Source organism: Macaca mulatta, chromosome 2, assembly GCF_049350105.2.
Source record: "Macaca mulatta isolate MMU2019108-1 chromosome 2, T2T-MMU8v2.0, whole genome shotgun sequence".
NCBI classification, from domain to species: Eukaryota; Metazoa; Chordata; class Mammalia; order Primates; family Cercopithecidae; genus Macaca; species Macaca mulatta.
Genome location: NC_133407.1, coordinates 95,163,916 through 95,190,226, shown reverse-complemented (window position 1 = coordinate 95,190,226; position 26,311 = coordinate 95,163,916). Strand labels below are relative to the sequence as shown.

Here is a 26,311-nt window from a genome sequence, read left to right as displayed (position 1 = left end):
GTTGAAATTGCCCCATAATAATAACAGAAATTGACAACCACCCTTTGGGCTGTAGGAGAGACTGGTGGAGGGACCTTCTGCAGCTGTTCTGAGATCTGTGGAGGGGCCCTACCTGGCTGCAGGGGGCTTAATGAGGCTAGTTCTTGGAGTTCCAAAAGAACCTGAAGACTGGAACCAATCGCCGCTTCCTGGCGTCAAGGAGTAGGAAAGCTTCCTTGTTCAGGTTTGCCTACAGTGACCCCTACTGGCGAAACCTAACAGGAAGCCCACTGGCAAACAGGCAGAGCTCCTTCACAAGGCACCAGGTAGAAGGTTGGGTTTGCAGCTGGGAGAACCAGCTTACAGGAAGAAAGTGGTAGGAGATGATGCAGCATCATTTAGAGCATTACAAGTGTTGTTTGCTTGTTTTTGACAGGGTCTTTGCTCTGCTGCCCAGGCTGCAGTGCAGTGGCACAATCATGGCTCACTGCAGCTTCCAACTCCCAGGCTCCCACTTCAGCCTCCCAAGTATCTGGGACCACAGGTGCACACCACCACACCTGGCTAATTTTTTATTTTTTATAGGGAATGGGCTTTCTGCCTGTTGCCCAGGCTGGTCTTGAACTTCTGGGCTCAAGCGTTCTGCCTGCCTCAGCCTCCCAAAGTGAGAACATTATAGGTCTTGATAAGGAGTTCGTATTTCATTCTGAGTAGCCATTGGGGGGTTTTTTAAAGCTGAGGAGTAAAGCCATCGGCTTTACTTTTTAATAAAATCATTGTGGCTTCTGGGCAGGGAAATGGATGATTGGAGTGGGGGCAAAGGTAGGGACAGCAACATTGAAAGAAGGCAAAACAATTAAAAGTAAATTGCTATAGTGTTGCCCATCACCCTCACCTGAATTCCTGCTCCTTAGAAATTCTTCGTTGTCTCCTCTAGCACATTGATCATTCAGCATTTGATTTCCTGTTCTAGTCATATTTATACTTAATTAGTGCTTTGTTTAACAAGTTTAATATAGATATTGGCTCCTCCATAACTCCTTTGTGCTCTCCTAAGGGAAGAACTCATATCTTACACCGTTTTTTTTAGCATACCTCCTAGCAACCCAGTGAGCTTGTACACAGTCCTCAATTTGTTTTTATTTTTGTTTTTTAAGACAGGGGTTCACTTATCCAGGTTGGAGTGCAGCAGTAAGGGTTCAAGCGATCCCCCCACCTCAGCCCCCCAAGTAACTAGAGCTACAGGCTTGCATCACCATGCCCAGCTGATTTTTTAAATTTTTGTAGAGATGGAGCCTCCCTATGTTGCCCAGACTGGTCTCAAACTCCTGGCCTCAAGTCATCCTCCCACCTCAGCCTCCCAAAGTGTTGGGATTACAAGTGTAATCTACTGCACCCAGCCAAGTCCTTAACTCAAATTAGTGAATATGTATAGTTGTTTTGTATTGATGTGTCCCTAAATCAGTGTTCTCTTCTTTAAAATAGAGTTCTTAAACTGAATAGGTATTAATTTATACAAATGCATATTTAAAATATGCTTGTTTATAAAGCTTTTTTGGTTATAGCTTGAAGTAAAAGGTCCTTAGGAGGGTAAGAAGATGATAATAATACATGGAGATACATATATATATCTCTCTCACATGTCCTTAGGCATTCAGGCCCTTTAACATAAACATCACTTTATGTATTTATCATGTGTTTAAGCATAAATGCCATGGTATTATTACCTTCATCTTATGGGCATAACATCTAATGCACAGAAGATTGCATGATGTTATTCCAGATCATCTAAATCTTGCGTCAAAGTGTGGTCCATGGACAGCAGGTTTGACATTACTCGTGAACTTGTCGGAAATTCAGACTTTTAAACTGGGCACAGTGGCTCACATCTGTAATCCCAGCTACTCAGAAGGCTGAGGCAGGAGGATTGCTTGAACCCAGGAGTTTGAGGCCAGCCAGTAGAAGATAGCAAGACCCCATCTCTAAATAAAAAACAATAACAGCCTTTAAGTCCTACCCTAAACCCACTGTAATTTGCATTTTATGCAAAATTTGCATTTTTATCAAGATACCCCAGTGATCTGATATCAAAACGTGTCTAATCACTGAAAGAGAAAAGGATTAAACAAGAGTATTCTGACTCCCAGCCCTATTCCCTATTCATTGGACCAGACTGAGCAGTAGAACTTTCTTGCCCAGCATTTTGGAAAAAGGGAAGGTGTTGTTTAATTAGAAATTTTTATTAATTAAAAATTACTTCTTGTAGGTCAGTGAGCTTCCTTTTTATTTTATTATTGCTTTCTCTTCTAAGCTGCCTCCTCAAGAGTTGAAAATCCACTTTCTTTTTAATGGCCATTTTTCTGAGACCATTTTTTTAGTTTAAATAACAACCCTCTAGCAAATATATGATATTCTAATTCCAGGGACTTTATCAAGCTTGTACCTATTTAGAATAGTATCATGTTAGTTGCTATAACACAAACAATGAGAAAGGAATAATACTTATTTTGAAGTATGTTCCAAAGAATATTTAAAAATAATAAAATATTTTTAGACAGTATTTTTAAAAGAATAAAATATTTTCAAAAAATATTCATTTTGCCTGAATATTGAAGATTTGGAGTGTCTTGCAAAAATTAGTGGTGAAAACAAAGGATAAAAGAACAGAAGCCAAGTAACATGAGTGAGTGAACATTGGAATTAAATCAGAAAATTTAGCCTAAGTAAAGCTATTTAGCTCTTTGGGACAGACCTGATCAGAAAGGAAATTTGATGGGTTATAATTTACAAAGTTCTCCTCTAATAAAAAGATACTTGCCAATTAGGAGAGCAAACCTTCCTTTAATGTCGACTTTAAAGAAGAAACTTATTGGCCATCTAGTAAAGGACATTGAATAACACTTGTACAGTGATTTGAAAGAAGTTTTCTAAAACTCTAGAATTGTTCTTAATGTGGCCATTTTGACATAAGCACTTTTATAGAAATTAAAGTTTACAAGTCAGCTAAATTTCTGGTGATGCCTGGTGATATAGCTATAATGAGAAACTCAAGAAGATGTAAATATGTTTTAGGCTAGTGCTTTTTTTTTTTTTTTTTTTTTTAAGATGATGTCTCACTCTGTCTCCCAGGCTGGAGTGCAGTGTTATGATCATGGCTCACTGCAGCCTTGAACTCACAGATTCAAGTGATCCTGCCACCTCAGCCTCCCAAGTAGCTGTGATGGGACTGTAGGCACACGTCACTATGCCCAGCTAATTTTTTGTTTATTTGTTTGTTTTTGAAACAAAGTCTCACTGTGTTTCCCAGGCTGGTCTCAAACTCCTGGGCTCAAGTGATCCTTCCCTCTTGGCCTCCCAACGTGTTGGGGTTACCGACGTGAGCTACCACTCTGGCCACACTAGTTCTCTCGATTGCCGGTTGTCTTCAGTCTTCTCTGGTTGGGAAAGAGGCCGTAGTTAACCCTGTCTGCAGGTTAGAACCACCTGAGCTTTTAAAGAGACTGTTGTACTGCCTTGTAGAAGAGGTCTGTAGTAACTGCAAAGGAGCATAAAGCGGTCTCTGGAATGCTTGTGATGTTCTGATTCTTGAGCTGAGTACTGGCTGCACAGGTGTATTCAGTTTAAGTAAACTGTGGACATAAGAGCTGTACACTTAAGGCAAATGCAGTTTTCTATATGTATATTATACTTTAGTCCCCTCAGTTATCTGAAGTAGCTCCTGAGCATGAATGTTTTATAAAAGTGCTCCATTTTTTTTTTTCTGTGCTACCAAGAGTTAGGAACTTTATTACAGGTACTAGAAAATCGGTGACAAGTAACTTAAATGCATATAGCAAGTTATTTACTAAATACAGGTACTCTGTGGTTGACCAAAAGGAAGCCCATATGTTTTAAGTATCACAGATGAAGGTAGGAAATTCTTGGTGTCAGGTCTCAGGGTCTGTCCAACCCATGCTGAAGTCTGAGGAGAGTGGGTGGATGAGCAGAAAAAAGACTTAGGGGGCCATAGGCAGGTGAACATGGTTTTATTCAGCAGTGGCTCTTATTAGCAGCTTAGTTACACCAGCTCTCTCACACTGTTCACCTTTATCTTAGCTGTCTGCTCTGGCTCTGTGGCTCCTGCCACTCCCATGCTTGCTGCTGCATAGCTGGCTCTCCCTTGCCTTCAGGGTCAGCAGCTTAACTCTTTTTCTCTCTGGGCATGAGCAAGCCAAGCTGTGTCCTGGCTCCCACCTGTCCGGCTGCAAGACGGACAACTTTGGCTCTCCCTCTCTCTCTCTCTCTCTCTCTCTCTCTCTCTCTCTCTCTGGGCGCCAACACTCCCACCATGTCAAGCCATGTTGAGCCGAGCTGAGCCCCAAGAGCCCCTGAACAGCGTTAGCCAGGCAATTATACCTTTTACAGACAATAGTGGCATAAAGCCAAGTATGAGCTTACACAAACAGTTATATAACAAGTGCAGTATGTGCCTGCGCTGTAAATTTGCTGAGTCATGCAGGCCTGGATATCCACCTCAGCCTATTCCTTGACCAGAGCACATCCATGTACCTTACACTTGGTAATAAGAATTTAAAGACCATGACTTGTCCGCTTCACCATGGAAAGGACACTTCTCATTTTTGCTTGAAGTTTTTGGCAAACTCTGCTTGAGGGTAGAACCAGCAACTTTGCTTGTATGTGTCTTCTTGAACAAGTTACAGAGCAAAGTAAATACAAACTAAAAGTTTGGAAGAAATTATTTTGGCAGAGATTTAAGGAGGACAAGAGATAATAGTTTTCTGTGTTTACTAATAAAGACATGTTAGTACTGTGCAATGAACAATCTCAACAGGTTTGCAATCCTGTGACCCACCAGGGTGAAGTGGCAGCTCAATACATGCCTGAAGCAAGGGAATTAGCCCACTGGTAATAGTAGTGGTGCTGTTGTTTTCCCTTTTAATCCATTCAGATGCTCAAGAACATCATGGTTTGGGTATATTAAATTTTTCTTCCTAAGAGAAATTAGTTAAACTTCTTAAGGCTGTTCCCAGAGTGTACGACTGAATTTTATCTTCGCAAGGAGATAGCTCCTTTTGTTTTTAGTTATTGATATGGTTTTGCTGTGTCCCTACCCAAATCTCATCTTGAATTGCAACTCCTACAATTCTGACATATCATGGGAGGAACCCGGTAGGAGGTGATTAAATTATGGGGGTGGATCTTTACTGTGCTGTTCTCATGATAGTGAATGAGTCTCATGAGGTCTGATGGTTTTAAGAAACAGGAGTTTCCCTGCACAAGCTCTTTGCCTGCCGCCATCCATGTAAGTTGTGACTTGCTCCTCCTTGCCTTTCCACCATGGTTGTGAGGCCTAAACCTCTTTCTTTTGTAAATTGCCCAGTGTCAGGTATATCTTTATCAGCAGCATGAAAACAGACTAATACAGAAAATTGGTTCTAGTAGAGTGGGGTGCTGCTGAAAAGATACTTAAAACTGTGCAAGTGACTTTGGAACTGGGTAACAGGCAGACATTGAAACAGTTTGGAGGGCTCAGAAGAAGACAGGAAAACGTAGTAAAGTTTGGAACTTCCTAGAGACTTGTTGAATGGCTTTGCCCAAAATGCTGATAGCAGTGTGGACAGTGAAGTCCAGGCTGAGGTGGTCTCAGACGGAGATGAGAAACTTGTTAGGAACTGGAGCAAAGGTGACTCTTGTTATGTTTTAGCAAAGAGACTGGCAGCATTTTGCTCCTGCCCTAGAGATTTGTGGACCTTCAAACTTGAGAGAGATGATTTAGGGAATCTAGCAGAAGAAATTTCTAAGCAGCAAAGCATTCAATTGGATGCTATTAAAGGGATTCAGTTTTATAAGGGAAGCAGAGCATAAAAGTTCAGAAAATGTGCAGCCTGACAATGTGATAGAAAAGAAAATCCCATTTTTTGAGGAGAAATTCAAGCTGGCTGCAGAAATTTGCGTAAGTAACAAAAAGCCAAATGTTAATCCCCAAGACAATGGGGAAAATGTCTCCAGGGCATGTCAGAGGTCTTCGTGGCAGCCCCTCCCATCACAGGCCCGGAGGCCCAGGAGGGAAAAAATGGTTCCTTGGGCCAGGCCAGACTGCTGTGTGCAGTCTAGGAATTTGGTACCCTCAGTCCCAGCTGCTCCAGCTGTGACTAAAAGGGGCCAAGGTATTACTTGGGATGTTGCTTCAGAGGGTGGAAGCCCCAAGCCTTGGCAGCTTCCACGTGTTGTGGAGCCTGTGGGTGCACAAAAGTCAAGAATTGAGGTTTGAGAACCTCCGCCTAGATTTCAGAGGATGTCCAGGCAGAAGTTTGCTGCAGGAGTGGATCCCTCATGGAGAACCTCTGTTAGGGCAGTGCAGAAGGGAAATGTGGGGTCAGAGCTCCCACACACAGTCCCTTTTGGGGCACTGCCTAGTGGAGCTGTGAGAAGAGGTCCACCATCCTCCAGACCCCAGAATGGTAGGTCCACTGACAGCTTGCACCATGTACCTGGAAAAGCCACAGACACTCAACACCAGCCTGTGAAAGTAGCCAGGAGAGGGGCTCTACCCTGCAAAGCCACAGGGTGGAGCTGCCCAAGACCATGGGAACCTACCTCTTGCATCCATGTGATCCAGATGCAAGACATGGGATCAAAGGAGATCATTTTGGAGCTTTAAGATTTGACTGCCCTGCTGGATTTCAGACTGGCATGGAGCCTGTAGCCCTTATGTTTTAGCCAGTTTCTCACATGTGGAATGGCTGTATTTACCCAATGCCTATACCCCCATTGTATCTGGGAAGTAAATAGCTTGCTTTTGATTTTACAGGCTCTTAAGTGGAGGGGACTTGCCTTGTCTCAGATGAGACGTTGGACTGTGGACTTTTGAGTTAATGCTAAAATGAGTTAAGACTTTGGGGGGCTGTGGGAAGGCATGATTGGTTTTGAAATGTGAAGACTTGAGATTTGGGAGGGGCCCAGAGCAAAATGATATGGTTTGGCTCTGTGTCCCCACCCACATCTCATCTTCAATTGTAACTCTTATAATTCCCACGTATCGTGGGAGGAACCCAGTGGGAGGTAATTGAATTATGGGGACAGGTCTTTCCTGCACTGTTCTCATAGTAGTGAATGAGTCTCATGAGATCTGATGGTTTTAAAAATGGGAGTTTCCCTGCACAAGCTCTCTTGGCCTGCCGCTATCCATGTAAGACATGAATTCCTCCTCCCTACCTTCTGCCATGATTGTGAGGCCTCCCCAGCCATGTGGAACTGTGAGTCCAATAAACTTCTTTCTTTTATAAATTGCCCAGTCTTGGATATGTCTTTATCAGCAGTGTGAAAACAGACTAATACAGTTATGAAAGGAGAACATTTATCTAGTGTACCAAAAAATTCCATCGAATTCAGTATCTGTTAAAAAGAAAGGAGACTAGTAGTAACACATACTCTGGAAATGAAATTAAGGAAACGGTTACATTCACAATAGCAATCAAATACTTAGGAAAAAAGTTAGCAAAAGCAGTTCAAGACATATTTACTGAAAACTGTAAAACATTGCTGAGAGATACTAAAGAAATTCTAAAGAAACATATTTCATCAGAACACTCAATATTATTCAGGTGGTATTATATATTTAATGCAATCTTTATAAAAATCCCAGAAGGCTTCTTTTTTTTTTAAAGTAGAAATTGACAAGCTAATCCTAAAATAGCTCAAGAGCCTAATATATACCTAAAACAATTTTTGAAAAGCTTAACTAATTTGTAGGGTTTAGACTGTCTCAGAACTCATTATGCCGGGTGCAGTGGCTCATGCCTGTAATCCCAGCATTTTGGGAGGCCAAGGTGGGCAGATCACTTGAGGTCAGGAGTTCAAGACCAGCCTGGCCAACATGGTGAAACCTTGTCTCTACTAAAAATACAAAAATTAGCCAGGCATGGCAGCAGGTGCCTGTAATCCCAGCTACTTGGGAAGCTGAGGCAGGAGAATTGCTGGAACCCAGGAGATGGAGGTTGCAGTGAGCCAAGATCGTGGCATTGTACTCCAGCCTGGGTGACAGAACAAGGCTCTATCTCAATCAATCAATCAATCAATCAATCAATAAATGTATCTACAATAACCAAAACAGTGTGGTATTTGTATAAGGATAAAAACATAGGTCAGTAGAACAGGATAGAAAATCCAAAAATAAACTCACACATATGTAGTCAATTGATTTTTGAATAAAGATGCTAAAGTAGTTCAATAGAGGAGAGTTTTTTAAACAAATGTTGCTGGAGTAATTTGATATCTCTTTGTAAAAAGATGAACCTGAAGCCTAGGCCCTAGATTCTTACATCTTAAACAAAAAAATTAACTTACAATATATCATAGACCTAAATGTGAGAACTAAAACTAAAACTTCTAGACGAAAACATAGGAGAAAATCTTTGAGACCTTGATTAGGCAAAGATTTCTTAGACATAATACTATAAGAAAGGTTCGTGAAATAAAAAAAATGGTAAATTGACTTCAAAGCTTGAAACTGTTGCTAAGAAACCCAATTTTTAAAAAATGAACAAAATATTTGAATAGATCCTGCACCAAAGAAGGTACACAAATTACCAGAAAGCCCATTAAAAGATGTTCAACATATTAGCTGTTAGGGAAATACAAATCAAAACCTCAATGAGATACCACTTCATACTCACTAGGATGCTATAATCAAAAAGAGATGATAACAAGTATTGGTGAGGATTTAGAGAAATTGGAACCCTTCTATGTTATTGATGGGAATGTAACCTGGAGCAGCCACTTTGGAAAACAGTTTTGCAGTTTCTCAAAATGTTAAACGTAGAGTTACTTTATGAACTAGTAACTCTACTTGTTCAGTATGTATCCAAAAGAAATGAAAACACATCCGCACAGAAATTTATGCCTCAACGTTCATAGCAGCATTATTTATAGTAGCCAAAAAAGTAGGAGCAACGCAAATGTCTATCAACTGATGAATGCATAAATAAAATGCAGCATAGCCATACAATGGAGTATTATTTTGCCATCAAAAAGGAATGGATTACTGATTTGTGTTAAAAAAAAAATGGCTGAACCTTGAAAACATTATGTTCAGTGACAGAGCTGGTCACAAAAGACTGCATATATTATATGATTCCATTTATATGAAATGTTCATATAGGTAAATCTATAGAGACAGAAAGTAGATTCACAGTTGCCTAGGGCTGGGGGTTTATGGGGAATGAGAAATGGCTAATAGGCACAGGATTTCTTTTTGCAGTGTTAAAAACTTACATTATTAGATCTTGGTATTTTAGATTATAGTGATAATTGTGCAACTATGAGTATACTACAAATCATTGGGTTGGCCGAGTTTTATGGTATATGAATTGTATCTCAACAACTATGTTTAAAAAGTGCAGTAACACTATGCACCCACTAGATTGGCCAAAATCAAAAAGACTGACAATACAATATGTGGGCAGGGATATGGATATCCTTGAAAGCATCATAAATTGCTGGTGGAAATGCAAAATAATATCATCCCTTTAGAAAAGTTAAATGTATTCTTACCATATTATGACAAACAATTGCACTCCTGGGTATTTTCCCAAGAGAAATGAAAAATATTTTCACACAGACTTGTCTGTGAATGTTTATAACACCGTTATTCATAATAACCACAAACTGGAAAACAATTCAAATGAATGGGTAAACAAAATGTGGTATATCCATATAACAGAATCCATATTATAAAAAGAAATCATCTACTGACACACTCCACAACATGAATAAACCTTGAAAAATTATGTGCAGTTGAAGAAGCCAGACACATAATACTGTATGATTCTGTTTATATGAATTTTTTTAAAGGCAAAACCTTAGAGACAGCAACTCAGTTGTTGCTTGGGTGTGGGAACAGATTGCAGGTGGGCACATGGGAACTTTTTCTAGTGATGCAAGTGTTCTCAAACTGGATTGTAGTGATAGTTGCACAATTGTATAGATTTACTAAATTCACCAAACTATAAATGAATGAATGCTATGTATTATAAATCATATCTCAAAAGAAAACCCAAACCAGGGAGGACTAGGACATAGACCTGTTCGTTTTCATAGTGTAGATGTTTGACCATTTTATACAAAATACCCAAATTGTGAGAGAAAATATTTGCAAACTTTGCATCTGACAAAAGTCTAATATCTAGTATCTATAAGGAACTTAAACAGATGTACAAGAGAAAAACAACCCCATTAAAAAGTGGGCAAAGGACAGGTGGGCACGATGGCTCATGCCTGTAATCCCATAACTTTGGGAGGCTGAGGCAGGGGGATCACAAGGTCAGGAGATCGAGACCATCCTGGCTGACATGGTGAAACCCTGTCTCTACTAAAAACACAAAAAAATTAGCAGGGCGTGGTGGCGGGCGCCTGTAGTCCCAGCTACTTGGGAGGCTGAGGCAGGAGAATGGCGTGAACCTGGGAGGTGGAGGTTGCAGTGAGCTGAGATCACGCCACTGCACTCCAGCCTGGGCAACAGAGCAAGACTCCGTCTAAAAAAAAAAAAAAAAAAAAAAAAGTGGGCAAAGGACATGAACAGGCACTTCTCAAAAGAAGACATACATGCAACCAACAAACATATGAAAGAAAGCTCAATATCACTGATCATTAAGAAATGCACATCAAAACCACAGTGAGATACCATCTCACACCAGTCAGAATGGCTATTATTAAGAAGTCAGAAAAATAATAGATGCCAGGAGGTTGTGGAGAAAAGGTAACATTTATATGCTGTTGGTGGGAATGTAAATTAGTTCAACCATTGTGGAAAGCAGCAGGGTGATACCTCAGAGAGCTAAAAGCAAAACTGCCGTTCAATGCAGCAATCCCATTACTGGTTGTATACCCAGAGGAATGTAAATCATTCTGCCATAAAGACACATGTGCATGTATGTTCATTGCATCATTCACAATAGCAAAGTCATTGAATCAGCCTAAATGCCCATGAGTGACAGATTGGATAAAGAAAAGTTGGTACATAAACACCACGGAATACTATGCAGCCATAATAAAGCATGAGATCACATCTTTTGCAGGAACATGGATGGAGCTGGAAGCTATTATCCTTAGCAAACTCACACAGGAAAAGAAAATCAAATACTGCATGTTCTCACTTAGAAGTGGGAGCTGAATAGTAAGAAGTTATGAACACAAAGAAGGAAACAAAAGACATTAGGGTATACTTGAGTGGGGAAGGTGGGAGGGAGAGGAGCTGAAAAGATAACTATTGAGTACTAGGCTTAATACCTGGATGATGAAATAATCTGTACAACAAACCTCTGTGACATGTATTCACCTGTGTAATCTTCACATGCACCCCAAACCTAAAATAAAAGTTAATAAAATAAAATTGAACTTTGGTTTAAAAGAAATAAAACTCCACACTGGCTGCAACTTGTGACTATCCAGCATTTTATCTGTATCTGGCATTTTATTGTTTCCTGTCACTAGGATGTGGGTTTTTCTATTCGTATGAGTTTCCCAGATATCTGAAGCTTGCCCCTTTAATTTTGAAATGTTCTTTGAGTGTAACTATTTTCAAATAGTATTGGCGAAGCGTTTGTCTTTTTATATTGTTTTGGTCATAATTATAATACATGTTAGAAGAACAGATCCCCTCAGGGCTACTGATACTGGAGAGGGAGTGACTTCATCACTCATGAAATCATCCAAGCCCACTCTGCCTTTTGCCTTCTTCTGTTTCTTCCCTTTTTGCGGTCAGTGTGTTTGCTCTTAGAAATCTTGCTGTCCTTCAGTTACTGAATTTCCTGTTCTGTGGGCTAACAACCGAGTAAGTATGTTCGTTAAAATTCTGAGTACATTAGAAGTAACTAGGCTGAAGTCTGAGGGATGCCCTTTTCACTAAAAGTACACATACAGTTGTCCCCCTTTATCCAAGGTTTCTCTTTGAGTGGTTTCAGTTGCCTGCAGTCTACTATGGTTTGAAAATATTAAATGGAAAATTCCAGTAATCAACAATTGATAAGTTTTAAATTGCACACCATTCTGAATTGCACAGTGAGATCTTGCACGGTCTGCTTTGTCCCTCCCAGGATGCGAATCGTCCCTTTGTCCGGTGTCTCCACGCTGTCTACACTCCCCAACATAGTCACTCAGGAGCCATCTAGGTTATCAAATCGACTGTCATGGTACCACCATGCTTGTGTTCAAGCCACCCTTATTTTATTTAAATCATGGCCTCAAAATGCAAGAGTAATGATGGTAGCAATTCACTTATGCCAAAGAGAAGCCGTAAAATGCTTCTTTTAAGTGAAAAGGTGAACATTCTCAAGGAAAGAAAAATATATATATGTATGTTGAGATTTCTTGGTTCTTGGTAAGGACCAAGTTTCTATCTGTGAAATTGTGAAGAAGAAAAAACAAATTCATGTTATTTTCCTGTTGCACCTCAAACTGCAAAAGTTAGGCCACAGTGCATGGCAAGTGCTTAGTTAAGATGGGAAAGGCATTAAATTTGTGTTTAGAAGACATGAACAGAATCATGGTCCAATTGTTATCAGTCCAGTTCTGTAGTATTCATAGTTTCAGGCATCCACTAGGGATCTTGGAATATATCCCCCCTGGATAAAGGGCACTCCTATAGACTTTAATACATGACTTTCATTTGCTTCTTAGCTTTTTTCTGGAAAGATGACATTGATAGATAGTGACCTGAAGATAAGTGAGGTATTTATTGAGCTAGTGTTCTCTTTGGGATTTTTGGATGCCATGATTTTAATTCTAGGCCAGTTTTACAGAGACAGAATAGACAAATTTCCCTTACCACTCTGAAGCTCTTTACTCCTTGACATTCTACCGTAATTGCAGTGTTGTTTTAAATTTAAGTATACAGAAACTTCTGTACCATATGATCTAGCAATTCCACTTTTGGTATACAACTAGAAGAATTTAAAGCGGGGACTCAAACAGATACTTGTATACCAATACTTGTTTTTCATAGCAGCAGTATGCACAATGTGTAGAAATAACAATGTCCATCAAGAGATGAATGGGTAAACAATATGTATACAAACTGGATATTATTCGACCTTAAAAACAAATGGAATTCTGATACATGTTACATGAATGAACCTTGAAAACATTATGCAGGTGAAATAAGCCAAACTCAGACAAATTATTATACACTTCCACTTACATGAGGTACTTTGGCTAGACAAATTCATAAACACAGAAAGTAAAATGCTGGTTACCAGGCACTAAGGAAAGGGAGGGAACGGAGAATTATGTTTGGAGATTAAAACATCCTGAGGATGGATGGTAATGACAATTGCCCAACATTGTGAGCGTACTTAATGCCACTGAATTACATACTTAAAAGTAACTAAAATGGTCAATGTTTTGCTATGTATATATTATCACAATAAAAAGAAATATAGATTCATCTGGTTTAGGTAAGGCTTCAGAGCTTTCACATGAATATTTCAGATATTTCTTTGGAAACAGATTTTAATAGAAATCATACTATTAGCAGTGTAGGGAGAGGCCTCCCAGAGGAAGACAGCTTCACCTGCATTAAGGTGTTGCCAGTTGAGCACTAATGAGTAAGTTTTTTATTTTATTTCTCATTTCTAGGCTATCCATCCAGGATATGGTTTTCTTTCAGAAAACATGGAATTTGCTGAACTTTGTAAGCAAGAAGGAATTATTTTTATAGGCCCTCCTCCATCTGCAATTAGAGACATGGGTATAAAGAGGTATGAGTTTATATCTTTTAAAATATAACTGTGTAAAGGTCAGTTGAAATAGTTTGGGCCAGGCATGGTGGCTATGCCTGTAATATCAGTGTTTTGGGAGACTGAGGCAGGAGGATAGCTTGAGGCCAGGAATTCAAGACCAGCCTGGGCAACATATTGAGACCTTGTCTCTAAATTTTTTTTTTTAATTCAGCCAGGCCTGGGCACAGTGGCTCACACCTGTAATCTAGCACTTTGGGAGGAAAAGGTGGGAGGATCGCTTGAGCCCAAAAGTTTAAGACCAGCCTGGGCAACATAGGGAGACCTTGTCTCTACAACATTTTTTAAAAATTCCAGGCTTGGTGGCACATGCCTGTGGGTCCAACATCTTGGGATGCTAAGGTAGGAGGATTGGTTGAGCCCAGGAAATCAAGGCTGCGGTGAGCTGTGATCACACCATCATACTTCAGTCTGGGCGACAGAGTAAGACCCCATCTCAAAAAAAAAAAAGATTTCAGCTGGGTGTGGTGACACACACCTGTAGTCCCAGCTGCTTAGGAGGCTGAGGCAGAAGGATCACTTGAGCTCAGGAGTTTAAGGCTGTAGTGAGGTGTAATTGCACCACTGCACTCTGGCATGGGCAACATTGTGAGACCCTGTCTCTTAAAAAAAAAAATAGCTTGTTTTACCCATAATAGATATTTTAATTCTACCCTTCTGTTGTCATAGGCGTAAGTTATTTATCTGCGACAGGGAAATTCCATTGAGTTACAGAAAATACTTAATGTTTCTAATCAATATATTAGTATTTTGGGATTAAAAATAGGGTGAGATGAGCTACCACATGAATTGGGGGAAACTAACTAATAGACATCTTGAATTTGTATTATTTTGTCATCTCAGACTTGATGTTTTCTTTAAAGGGTTCCATCGTAATTTATAGACTGGGCTATATTTGTGTTTCTCTTGAATGAAACAGTTTATAGAATTTGGGGCATGTTGTTTGCTTTCCCACTCTAAAGCACATCCAAATCCATAATGGCTGCTGCTGGAGTACCTGTTGTGGAGGGTTATCATGGTGAGGACCAATCAGATCAGTGCCTGAAGGAACACGCCGGGAGAATTGGCTATCCTGTCATGATTAAAGCCGTCCGGGGTGGAGGAGGAAAAGTAAGACTGTGCATGCTTGTGTTTGCCAATTCAGGCTCCTCTTCTTTGTTTTATTTATGTTGTGGTCATAATCATCTTTTCTCTCTTAGGGAATGAGGATCGTTAGATCGGAGCAAGAATTTCAAGAACAGTTAGAATCAGCACGGAGAGAAGCTAAGAAGTCTTTCAATGATGATGCTGTGCTGATCGAGAAGTTTGTAGACACACCGAGGTGGGCTGACCTTATTTTTCTGACTCAGAGTTGAAAAATTAAATTATAAAAATAATGCATGCACGTTCTATAAAATATAAAACTATAATAGTATATAAGATTATTATTATAAGTTTCCCAGTTCTGTCCTGTGATGTAACCACTGATTGTAGGACGGTATGCATTCTTCCAGGCATTTTCTATATGAATAGAAACCTATAGTGGCCGGGCACGGTGGCTCAAGCCTGTAATCCCAGCACTTTGGGAGGCCGAGACGGGCGGATCACGAGGTCAGGAGATCGAGACCATCCTGGCTAACACAGTGAAACCCCATCTCTATCAAAAAAAATACAAAAAATTAGCCGGGTGAGGTGGCGGGCGCCTGTAGTCCCAGCTACTCGGGAGGCTGAGGCAGGAGAATGGCGTAAACCTGGGAGGCGGAGCTTGCAGTGAGCTGAGATCCGGCCACTGCACTCCAGCCTGGGCGACAGAGGGAGACTCCATCTCAAAAAAAAAAAAAAAAAAAGGAAACCTATATATATATATATACACATACAGCAAACAAAATACATACTTGAGAACAGTGAATAGAATCTTTCTTTTTCTTTTTTTTTTTTTTGAGATGGAGTCTCTCATTCTGTTGCCCAGGCTGGAGTGCAGTAGCATGATCTCGACTCATTGCAACCTCTGCCTCCCAAGTTCAAGTGGTCATCCTGCCTCAACCTCCTAAGTAGCTGGAATCACAGGCACACACCACCATGCCTGGCTAATTTGTGTGTTTTTAGTAGAGATGGGATTTTACCATGTTGGTCAGGCAGGTCTCAAACTCCTGACCTTGTGATTTGCCTGCCTCAGCCTCCCAAAATGCTGAGATTACAGGCGTGAGCCACCATGCCCGGCCAGTGAATAGAATCTTATACACTAATATTATTTACTAATACTATTATCACAGACATCTTTCCATGTCAGTAATTATAGATCAGCCTCATTCTTTTTGTTGGTGACCTAGTGGTTCTATGATCTTAATATACCATTAATTCATTCAGTATGTTTCTTGTTGATGAAATTTAGAGTTTTTTCAATATTAGCAAATTATTGTAATAAATTCAGCTATATTTATAGAACTCTGTCAGTTGAGATGCTCAGGAAATGGAAGTAATTTTCTAAATTGAATTATAAGTGATATACTAATAATAATAGGAGCTAACACTTATATTGCACTTACCATGTGCCAGATTTTAAGTATTTTACACATGCTAAATAATCTTGCTGTCCTTATAATTCTAATATAATTCTTACAACAATCTCATTAGGTAAGTACTGTTTTCATTTTACAGGTGAGGACACTAAGCTACAGAGTAGTTGTGTTGTGTTACTTGTCTGAGGTCATTCAGCTGTTAAGTAGTAAAGCTGAGATTTGAACCCAGGCAGTTTGACTCCAGAGTTCATATCTAAGCCACTGCACTAAGCTACTTCTCTGGGTACCACTATAGCAAATGCAATGTGAATCCCTATTTTTTTTTCTGGAATTTTATTTTCATGTTTGTTGTTTAAGATGCTGATTATAAAGTTTCTTATTTCATAGATTTTTATGACAGTTGTTAAAAAAATTTCATATATATATATATATATATATATATATATACACATATATTTTTTTTTTTTTTTTTGACCTGTAAGTCAAATGAAAAGAATAATTCATTTGGGAACCGTGACTGGAAAGAGATTTACCTTAAAGGTAACAGACTTGAAGCTTTCAGGCCCTTCTTTGGCATTAACCTCTTCTAAGACCCTGACCTAATTTTGTATTTGCAGTTTTGTATTATTCTCCTTGAAGGAGACCCCCAAATTGTTTTTCGTTTCAGGCCCTATAAAACTGAGAACTGTCCTGAGCATGGCATAGTAAATGAAATTCGATTAGAATTTGATAGTAAAAAAAAAAAAAAAAGAGGTCAGTCTTAAAATGGGTAAATTGATGAGGAGAACACAGCCTATGCCATCTGTTATTGGGAAGTAAGACAAAAAAAAGGCATTTCTGAGGTAAATTGAAGGCTTCCTTTCAAGAAGGAATAGGCTAGCCATCCAAATTAGTATGCTCTTAAGTTAGAATTGTGGAGATATCAATAGCTTATTTCAGTAACTATGTAACTCAATGCCTGCAACATTTTTTGAATATGTAAGTTCTTTACTTATGAAATGTTAGCCATACATTGCCTCACATTGTAATTTATTTCCCCAATAGCTGGAAAGCCCCTGGGAATCAAAGACCTGGTAGTATATACATTTTTACTTTTTTGTATGTATTGCCTGGCATACCACTTTCCTTGTAACAGGCATCAGTAATATTTTTTGAACTGTAGAAATAATATGAATACATTACAAACTTTTGGAAAAGGCAGAAGATGGAAAATAGCCCATAATTGTATTCTCCTAATAATTATTAATATTTCTATATACAGTCATGTTGCTTAATGACAAGATACATTCTGAGAAATGCATTGTTAGGCAATTTCATTGTTGTGCATACATCATAGAGTGTACTTACACAAACTGCGATAGTATAGCCAACTACACACCTAAGCTGTGGTATAGCCTGTTGCTCCTGAGCTACAAACCTGTACAACAGGTTTCTGTATTGAATACTGTAGGCATTTGTAACACAGTGGTAAGTATTTATGTATCTAAACATCTCAAAACATAGGAAAGGTAATGTATTGTGCTATTATGTCACTAAATGATAGGAATTTTTCAGCTCCATCATAATCTTATGAAATCACCATTATATATGCAGTCTGGCATTGACTGAATGTCATTGTGTGGCACATTGTGTGACTCTATTTCTATTCTGTATTTCTATTAATAATTTTTTTTTAATTAAAAGCAAGTTTATTAAGAAAGTAAAGGAATAAAGAATGGCTACTCCATAGACAGAGGAGCCCCAAGGGCTGCTGGTTGCCCATTTTTATGGTTATTTCTTGATGATATGCGAAACAAGGGGTGGAGTATTCATGCCTCCCCTTTTTAGACCGTATAGGGTACCTTCCTGACGTTGCCATGGCATTTGTAAACTGTCATGGCGCTGGTGGGAGTGTAGCAGTGAAGACGACCAGAGGTCACTGTCGTTACCATCTTGGTTTTAGTGGGATTTAACCAACTTCTTTACCACAACCTGTTTTATCTGCAAGGTCCATATGACCTGTATCTTTTGCTGACCTTCTATCTCTTTCTGTGATTAAAAATGCCTTAACTTGCCACTGGGAATGCAGCCCAGCAGGTCTTAGCCTTATTTTACCCAGCTCCTATTCAAGATGGGAGTTGCTCCAGTTCAAATGCCTCTGACATTTCCCCATTCCCTTTTGTAAGAGAACGCTTAATCCTAAGGGTTGCAGAGGGACAAAGATCCATCTTCTGTAACTTCTTCAGGCTGAATGGGGCGATGATATTCCTGCCTAACTATTAGGATCTCTTGTGTTCAGGATAGAGAGGAGCTTAGTTAGAAAGCATCAGTATGTCGAGAGCCACTCATAACTCTTGAGTTCCAACAAAAGGTGATGTCTGGAAGATTAATGCATGTTTTTTAAAAAAACATTTGGTAAGCTTATCCTGCATTTCTACACAAAGAGTACAACAGTAATATATTCCACAACAGTAAAGCAAAATAAGCAAGATTATCCCAAGTTAACTAAATTAGAAGACTTTCCACGAACTGGGCAACTATTGGAACCAAGCTGATATGGGGTTGCTAGGTGATTCCAATACACGCCCAGGATTAGAATATTGATCCAGATTTTTGCTTTACCAATCCCTCCTGTTTCTTCTCAGTAGCATCCAGAGATCACTGGTTGGTCCACAGGAATAAGCAGGGTTAGTCTAAATTGCAGGAAATCTCAAAAACAACTGATGAAACCAGAATTCAATAACAAATGTACCATAGTTCTTGAAACACAATTTTTCTCTCTCCAGTTTCCCATTTTTACTAAAGACAAATCATGGTAAGGCTGATTTGCTTTATTATACATGGCCTGATTATTTGTACAAAGTGCAGCAAGAATAATTGCCATATAGGCTTTTAAAATTAGTTTTGATAGAACTCTTCCATAAGAAACCTTAGAGAAGACCTTTTTTTTTTTTAAGCCAAGCCCAGCCATGGATTTATACCCTCAAATACCTATGAGTTGGGTAAATTTCTCTCCTCTTGAGGTCTCATGATAACTTGGGGCTCCTGAGTCTGTCAGAAAGTGACATTCTTTACTTACTACAGGTTAGGAACCCTGTATAGAGACCGTGTAGACAAGGTACGAGGCCAGTTTTCCCCAGGGGCTTTTATTAGCTTTACAAGTCAAGTTTGATTCCTTAAAGGAAAGCATGCCATTCCAGTCAAAGCCTTGGCAAAATAACCAGTAGTTTCTCCAATTGTGCCCCGTTGCAAAGGAAAGCAGATTCTTACTGCATTTATGCAAATAACTATATTGCCATAAGTTAAGATACTCATAAGTAATTTCCAAATTCTGGAGAAATCAGAGAGGAACAAATATGCTCCAAATTTTGTTTATGAGTATGTACATTACTTGTTTAAAAAGCTGTGAATAACTTAAAAGTTTCCTTGACTCTGAAGAACAAAACAGGATCAGCAATGTTTTAAGCAACAAGTCAAAAAAGGTTACTTCAGACTTCTATTAGTTTAGTCCATATGGTTAACTTCTGTTTTGCTTGACATACATGAACATTTCAACTTTCCATGACAGTCCTGAAAGTTTCTCTTTCCCTTTTCTAATGTCACAATCTCCAAAGTTAAATGAAACCTGCATTCAAGAACACCTATTAGAGTTGTATAGTTGATTATAAATCACCTTTTGGGGCTTGGTGGCTCATGCCTGTAATCCCAGCACTTTGGGAGACTGAGGCAAGTGGATCACTTGAGGTCAGGAGCCTGACCAACATGGTGAAACACTGTCTCTAATAAAAACACAAAAATTAGCCAGGCATGGTGGCACGCTCCTGTAATCCCAGCTACTTGGGAGGCTGAGGCACGAGAATTGCTTGAACCTGGGAGGCAGAGGTTGCAGTGAACTGAGATTGTACCACTGCATTCCAGCTTGGGCAACAGAGTGAGACTCACTCTCAAAATAATAATAATAATAATAATAATAATCTTTTGAAGAGGATCAAAACAAAATAATTGTCTATGGATGACAAAAAGTTTTAGGACAGCCACAGTTAAAAACACAATTGACAAATTTGGTTACCTCTGTTGCATACAATGGTTTTGTGTAACAATTATAATTATACTGATAAGGTGCACTAAGTCATATCAGAATTATAGGAGTTTCCCATTATTTTGGAACACATACTAATAACATATTTATACAAATATAGCCCGAGGAAAGCTAAACACTGTTTCACATTTGACACTGCTTCCTGTATGACTTTTATGCCATATTTCACCTTTACATAACTGTACTGTTAATGTTAAACCCAATTTTCAATAAAACCTTATAGACATATCTACCCAATTTTAATGTTTGACCATAAAGTGAGGTTCTCATAAACCTTTTATAACCCTTTACAAATTTTTGTTAAAGAGCAGATTAGTGCTCTAAGAAAAACCTGTTGTGCTTTTATTCCAATGTTCAATTTACAGAAAACCTGAATACCCCTTTAACTTTAGACAATATGTTCACACACACAATTTCTTTTACAAAGATTAATTTTTTGCAAACCTTCCACAACTTGCTTAAACCTTAAGCTTTATCTTATCTAACTTAAAACAATCCTTTAACTTTTTAATCTAGACAAAAAAAAATCCACATTCCTATGCCTTCTTATAATCTTTTACCAAAAACGCATTTCACTTTCTATACACACCTTACGTGTAGAATTGTTTCAATTTCTCAAAAATTACTTAAATCACGTAAACTAAAAGACATTATACTTTTTGCTTTTCTGACAAAATAATTGATATAAGCACTTATTTTTAAACCAGTTAATCAAAGCTCTTTCATATTACACACACAACACATATAAATACAAAGACAAACAGAAAAAAAGGACTCATTCCCTAAGCCAGGAATTGAACCCTGAACCCAGACCACCATTGTGAAAAGACAAAGCTAGGCCACATGGTTACATGGTTACATGTCCCAAGGACATAGAAGACAAGAGGGAAACCTCATCCAGTTTTTTTCCCAGGGACCTGCAGCAAAGTTTATAACTGACTAGTTTGCTGGGCCATCTTAAACAGTGGGCTTATGGGGCTCTAAGCCTGTGTTTTATCCTAAGGTACCCATCTCTATGACAGAACAATACAGAAAGACACACAAAGCACACCAGATTCACTACAGCTTAAGACTAGCCTCACAAATCCTTTTTTTATTAATCAAAACTTTACAGAGGAGATAAACAGTGATTTTTGCCATTCATTCAATCAGTTTGCACAGAAAGAGAAAGGGAAGGGAAAGAAGAAAAGCATTGCTTTGTGGCAGAACGGGAAAGGCAAGGTGCTCAGAGAGGCCAGAGAAAGACCCACCCATTGCAACTGACACTAAATCAAAAGTTCAGGTGGCCATTTGTCAGTTAAGAAGGGATCTTTTCTAGCAGTTCCTTCAGTTCTCAAGTTTCTCCTTTTGGGGAGGTAAAAGCTCCCCATATCCCACCATCCTGTACATGCCTAATCCTGTCACCTACCACCATCAGCAAAGAGTGCAAGGCAGATTAATTCAAACAGAATAGCAGTTAACATCCGTAGTGCCAAACCCATTCTTAGCCAAGAGAAATTTTACTGAGAGGAGCCTCTAACCCTCTAAATCTTAGGAAGGAATCTAACCTTCCTAAGTTGGGACTCTAACCCCCTAAATCTTAGGAAGGAATCTAACCTTCCTAAGTTGGGCTTCAAACCCAAGTTCAGTCAAGCATCCTTGCCTTTTATTGAGAGGGGCCTTTAACCCACTCTGTCTTAGGAGAGACTTTAACTCCACTAAGTTGAGCCTGTAACCCAATCCCATTCTTTACCCAGGTATATGCACCCCACTTACCCACAGTTGGCCAATCAGTGCTGCAGTCTTTGGGTTGGAGGGTCTCCTCAGTATCATCCCTTCCATGGTTCATCAGAAAGACGTTACCAGACCCCAGTACTTACCCAAAGTTAGCCTTTGGGTCAGGATTTCCTTAGTATTGTTCCTTCTGTGGTCACCAGAAAGATGTTACCAGACAGGGGTCCTGATCCAGACCCCAAGAGAGGATTCTTGGCTCTCACACAAGAAGGAATTCAGGGTGAGTTCATACGGTAAAGTGAAAACAAGTTTATTAAGAAAGTAAAGGAATAAAGAATGGCTACTCCATAGAGAGAATAGCCTCTAGTAATAACATTTAAATATCCTGATAATCATACCGTGTGTCCTTTATGTCCTGCTAAATAATTACCTGTTGAACTAATGCAGTGCCAGAAGATTGTCAAAATGGTGCTGATAACGGAGAAGAGTGATATCAAGATATTTCACAAATCTTATCAAAACTGTTTAATACATCTTAAAGACTGGGATAAGAAACCACCTTTGAAGTATACTATTTGGGAAGAAAAAACAGAAATCAGATTTCTTCCTCAGTTCATATATAATACATATTCTAGATGGATTAAAAATGTAAATAGGGGCCAGGCACGGTGGCTTACGCCTGTAATCACAGCACTTCAGGAGGCCGAGGTGGGCGGATCACGAGGTCAGGAGATCAAGACCATCTTGGCTAACACAGTGAAACCCCGTCTCTACTAAAAATACAAAAAATTAGCGAGGTGTGGTGTTGGGCACGTGTAGTCCCAGATACTCGGGAGGCTGAGGCAGGAGAATGGCATGAACCCAGGAGGCGGAGCTTTCAGTGAGCCAAGATCACACCATTGCACTATAGCCTGGGCGACGGAGCAAGACTCCGTCTTAAAAATAAATAAATAAATAAAATAAATATGAAAATGAAAATGTTAAGACTCTTAGAAAATATCAAGGCGCTCATGATAGGACTCAGCTGCATCTGTCTGTCTCTTTGGCCATACTCTGACAGTGGCTGAATTAGGGCAGCTGGGATTTGATGCACCGCCTGGTTCTCAGACACTTCTAGACGCTGTGCTCCAGAAACTCTAAGTTAGATAAAGCTGCACAGAAAAGGGTCAATCAGAAAAAGGTAAATAAGACTGATTTAATAACTACAGAAATCTTAACAGAACACAGATCTTCATTGAACTTCCCTTATAAGCAGCCAAAGGAAAAGTGTTTCCAACTTCTAAGACCTCAGACAAGGCTGACCACGATGGCTTATGCCTGTAATCCCAGCACTTTGGGAGTTCAAGGAGGGTGGATTGCCTGAGCTCAGGAGTTCGAGACCAGCCTGGGCAACACAGTGAAACCCCGTCTCTACTGAAATACAAAAAATTAGCCAGGCATGGCGGCATGCGCTTGTAGTCCCAGCTACTCGGGAGGCTGAGGCAGGAGAATCGCTTGAACCTGGAAGGTGGAGGTTGCAGCGAGCCGAGATCGCACCATTACACTCCAGCCTGGGTAGCAGAGTGAGACTCCATCTCAAAACAAAACAAAACAAAACTCAGGCAAGAATTGCTCTGTGCTCTTGATGTGGCCCCCACACATTCCCTTCATAACCTGGAATCCCTACTGTAGTGTTTCCTCTTACCTGGAACAGCTAAAAGATGAGGGAGAGTCAGAAGTGGTATGTGTTAGTCTGTTCTCATGCTGTTATAAAGACATACCTGTGACTGGGTAATTTATTAAAGGAAAGAGGTTTAATGGACTCACAGTTCCACATGGCTGGGGAGGCCTCACAATCATGGCAGGAGGCAAAGGAGGAGCAAAGGCATGTCTTACATGACAGCAAGCAAGAGAGCCTGTGCAGGGAAACTACCATTTATAAAACCATCAGATCTCATGAGACTTACTATCACGAGAACAACATGGGAAAAACCTACCCCCATGATTCAGTTACCTCCCACCAGGTCCCACCCACCACACATGGGGATTATGGGGAGCTACAATTCAAGATGAGATTTGCGTGGGGACACAGCCAAACCATATCATGGTAGAATTTTACAATTGGAATTAGAAAAACAGACATTTCAGCTCTAACATGTAAAGAGCTTGAAAGTCATCAGTCACATCCAAAAAGCAAGAAAAAGGCTAACCAAAATGAAAGTCTGTGGCTTTAGAACCATCAGAGAATCGAGGCCATGGGACAAGCCTTCACTCTAAAATCTGGACAAGCATGCAAGTACAGTGAGTCACAGCCAGATCAGTTTACCTGGAGCAGAAGCTGCTGGAGCCCTAACACTTACGTGGGAATTTTGAAAAATGGCTGAGGCTAAGTGTGGGCCAGTGTGGAAGGGAGAAACTCCTTGGGACCCAGTCTTAGAGGAACCTCTTACTTTCATGGGGTTTGCCTCCAAGAACCTCATCAGCTTCCCACAGTAAAAATCCAAGAAGAAAAAAAATCCCTCGTGTTTTACAGCATTGAGAAGGGAAAAGTAACCAATCTGAAAGAGATATAGAGCATTCTATTCTCCATAACAAAAGAAATCGTAACTCCAAGGAGATGTTGCCAGAGCCTTTTTTGTTCAGGGGGAAGGTAGTTAGCCAACCACATTTAGCCTTCCCATTTCACCTAAGGGGAGGGAAAAAAAAACAACAACTTAGAAACACTTCACAGCACAAACACAGAACCACTAAAAGACTTGAGATTTAATCATAAGTTTATAGAGTGCTTCCCTGCCCCACACCCCACTACCAGGTTGCAATGGTCTAAATGTTTGTATCCCTCCAAAATTTACATGTTGAAACCTAACCCCCATCCCTAATGTATTAAGAGGTGGGGCCTTTGGTGGGTGTTAGGTCCTGAGTGTTCTGCCCTGATGAATGGAATTAGTTCCCCCAATAAAAGAGCTTGAGGAACCTATTTGCCCCTTCCCTCTTCCTCCATGTGAGGACACAGCAACATGATGCCATCTATGAGGAACGGACCCTCACCAGACACTGAATCTGCCAGTACCTTGATCTTGGATTTCTCAGCCTGAAAACTGTAAGACATAATTTTCTGTTGTTTATAAGTTACACAATTTAAGGTATTCTGTTATAGCAGCATAAAAAGACTAAGACACATGTCTTCAAGACTCCCATATAGTAACAATGGATTACAAATGGAGGAGCTGTAACTATGTAATAAGGAGTTCGTAGGGAAACCAGAGGCACTGGTATTAAAAACAAAACACAACAAGGACACTAGAGGAAACGGAAACATCTGGCATCTACAACTACTGCAGACATTAAACACAGCCTCCTTTCTAGCCAGATTGCCCTAAGGCCTCACTTTAAAAGACTGTTTACCTCAGATCCTATTACCTAATACATCATGTTCTACTTTTAGCAATTACAAAGCATGCTAAAAGGCAAGGGAAAAAAACGGACTAAAACAAAGTAAGCAGTACTAGACGGATATGATACAAATTTAGGAATTATCAGATAAGGAATTTAAAGTAACTGATTAATATATTAAAAGCTGTAATAGAACAAATAGACAACCTGCAAGAACAGATGCATAATGCAGGCAGAGAGATGGGAACACTGAAAATGAATCAAAAGAAAATGCTAGAAATAAAAAACACTGTAATAGAAATGAAGAATGCCTTTGTTGGGCTCATCAGTGGATTAGACACAGCTACAAAAAGAATCAGTGATCCTGAACATAGATAAATAGAACTTTCCCAAACGGACATGCAAGGAGAAACGAAAATGAAAGTAAAAAGGACAGAATGTCCAAGAACTCTGGGACAATTTAAAAGGATGTAACACGTTATTTGAATACCACAAGAATTAGCAGCAGGAGAGATATTTAAAGTAGTAATGGCCAAGAATTTTCCAAAATTAGTGACAGATGCAAAACTACAGAACCAGGAAGCTTAGAGGACACCAAGAAGAATAAATACCAAGATATGTACACCTATGCACATCATCTTCAAATGCAGGAAAAGAAAGACAAATAGAAAATACTGAAAGAAACCACAAGGAAGGACAATACTAGAGGAATAAAGATAAGAAATCTTACCAGAAACCATGCAAGAACAGAGTGGAGTGACATATAAAGTGTTCAGAGAAAAACAACTAAGCTAGTCTTCTGTATCCAATGAAATTATGCTTCAAGTATGAAGGAGCAATAAAGACTTTCTTAGACAAACAGAAATTAAGAGAATTTG

The 26,311-nt window shown here is 39.5% G+C and overlaps 1 protein-coding gene and 1 long non-coding RNA gene across 40 annotated transcripts in view; both read left to right on the top strand.

The window, feature by feature from the left end:
• The window catches only part of MCCC1 (methylcrotonyl-CoA carboxylase subunit 1), an 82,198-nt gene that overhangs the window by 12,704 nt on the left and 43,183 nt on the right, over positions 1-26,311 (top strand). For 27 of the 39 annotated variants that reach the window (XM_077991716.1, XM_077991720.1, XM_077991715.1 and 24 more), the window contains 3 exons: positions 13,612-13,733; positions 14,735-14,882; positions 14,972-15,093. In XM_077991716.1, coding sequence (XP_077847842.1) covers positions 13,612-13,733; positions 14,735-14,882; positions 14,972-15,093 — 392 coding nt within the window. The remainder of the gene's footprint in view (positions 1-13,611; positions 13,734-14,734; positions 14,883-14,971; positions 15,094-26,311) is intronic. The other 12 variants (XM_077991737.1, XM_077991730.1, XM_077991734.1 and 9 more) reach the window with 2 other exon arrangements.
• On the top strand, positions 3,055-7,890 carry LOC144339060 (uncharacterized). The gene is made up of 2 exons (XR_013413694.1): positions 3,055-5,202; positions 7,090-7,890. It is a non-coding gene; the product is annotated as an uncharacterized LOC144339060 (long non-coding RNA).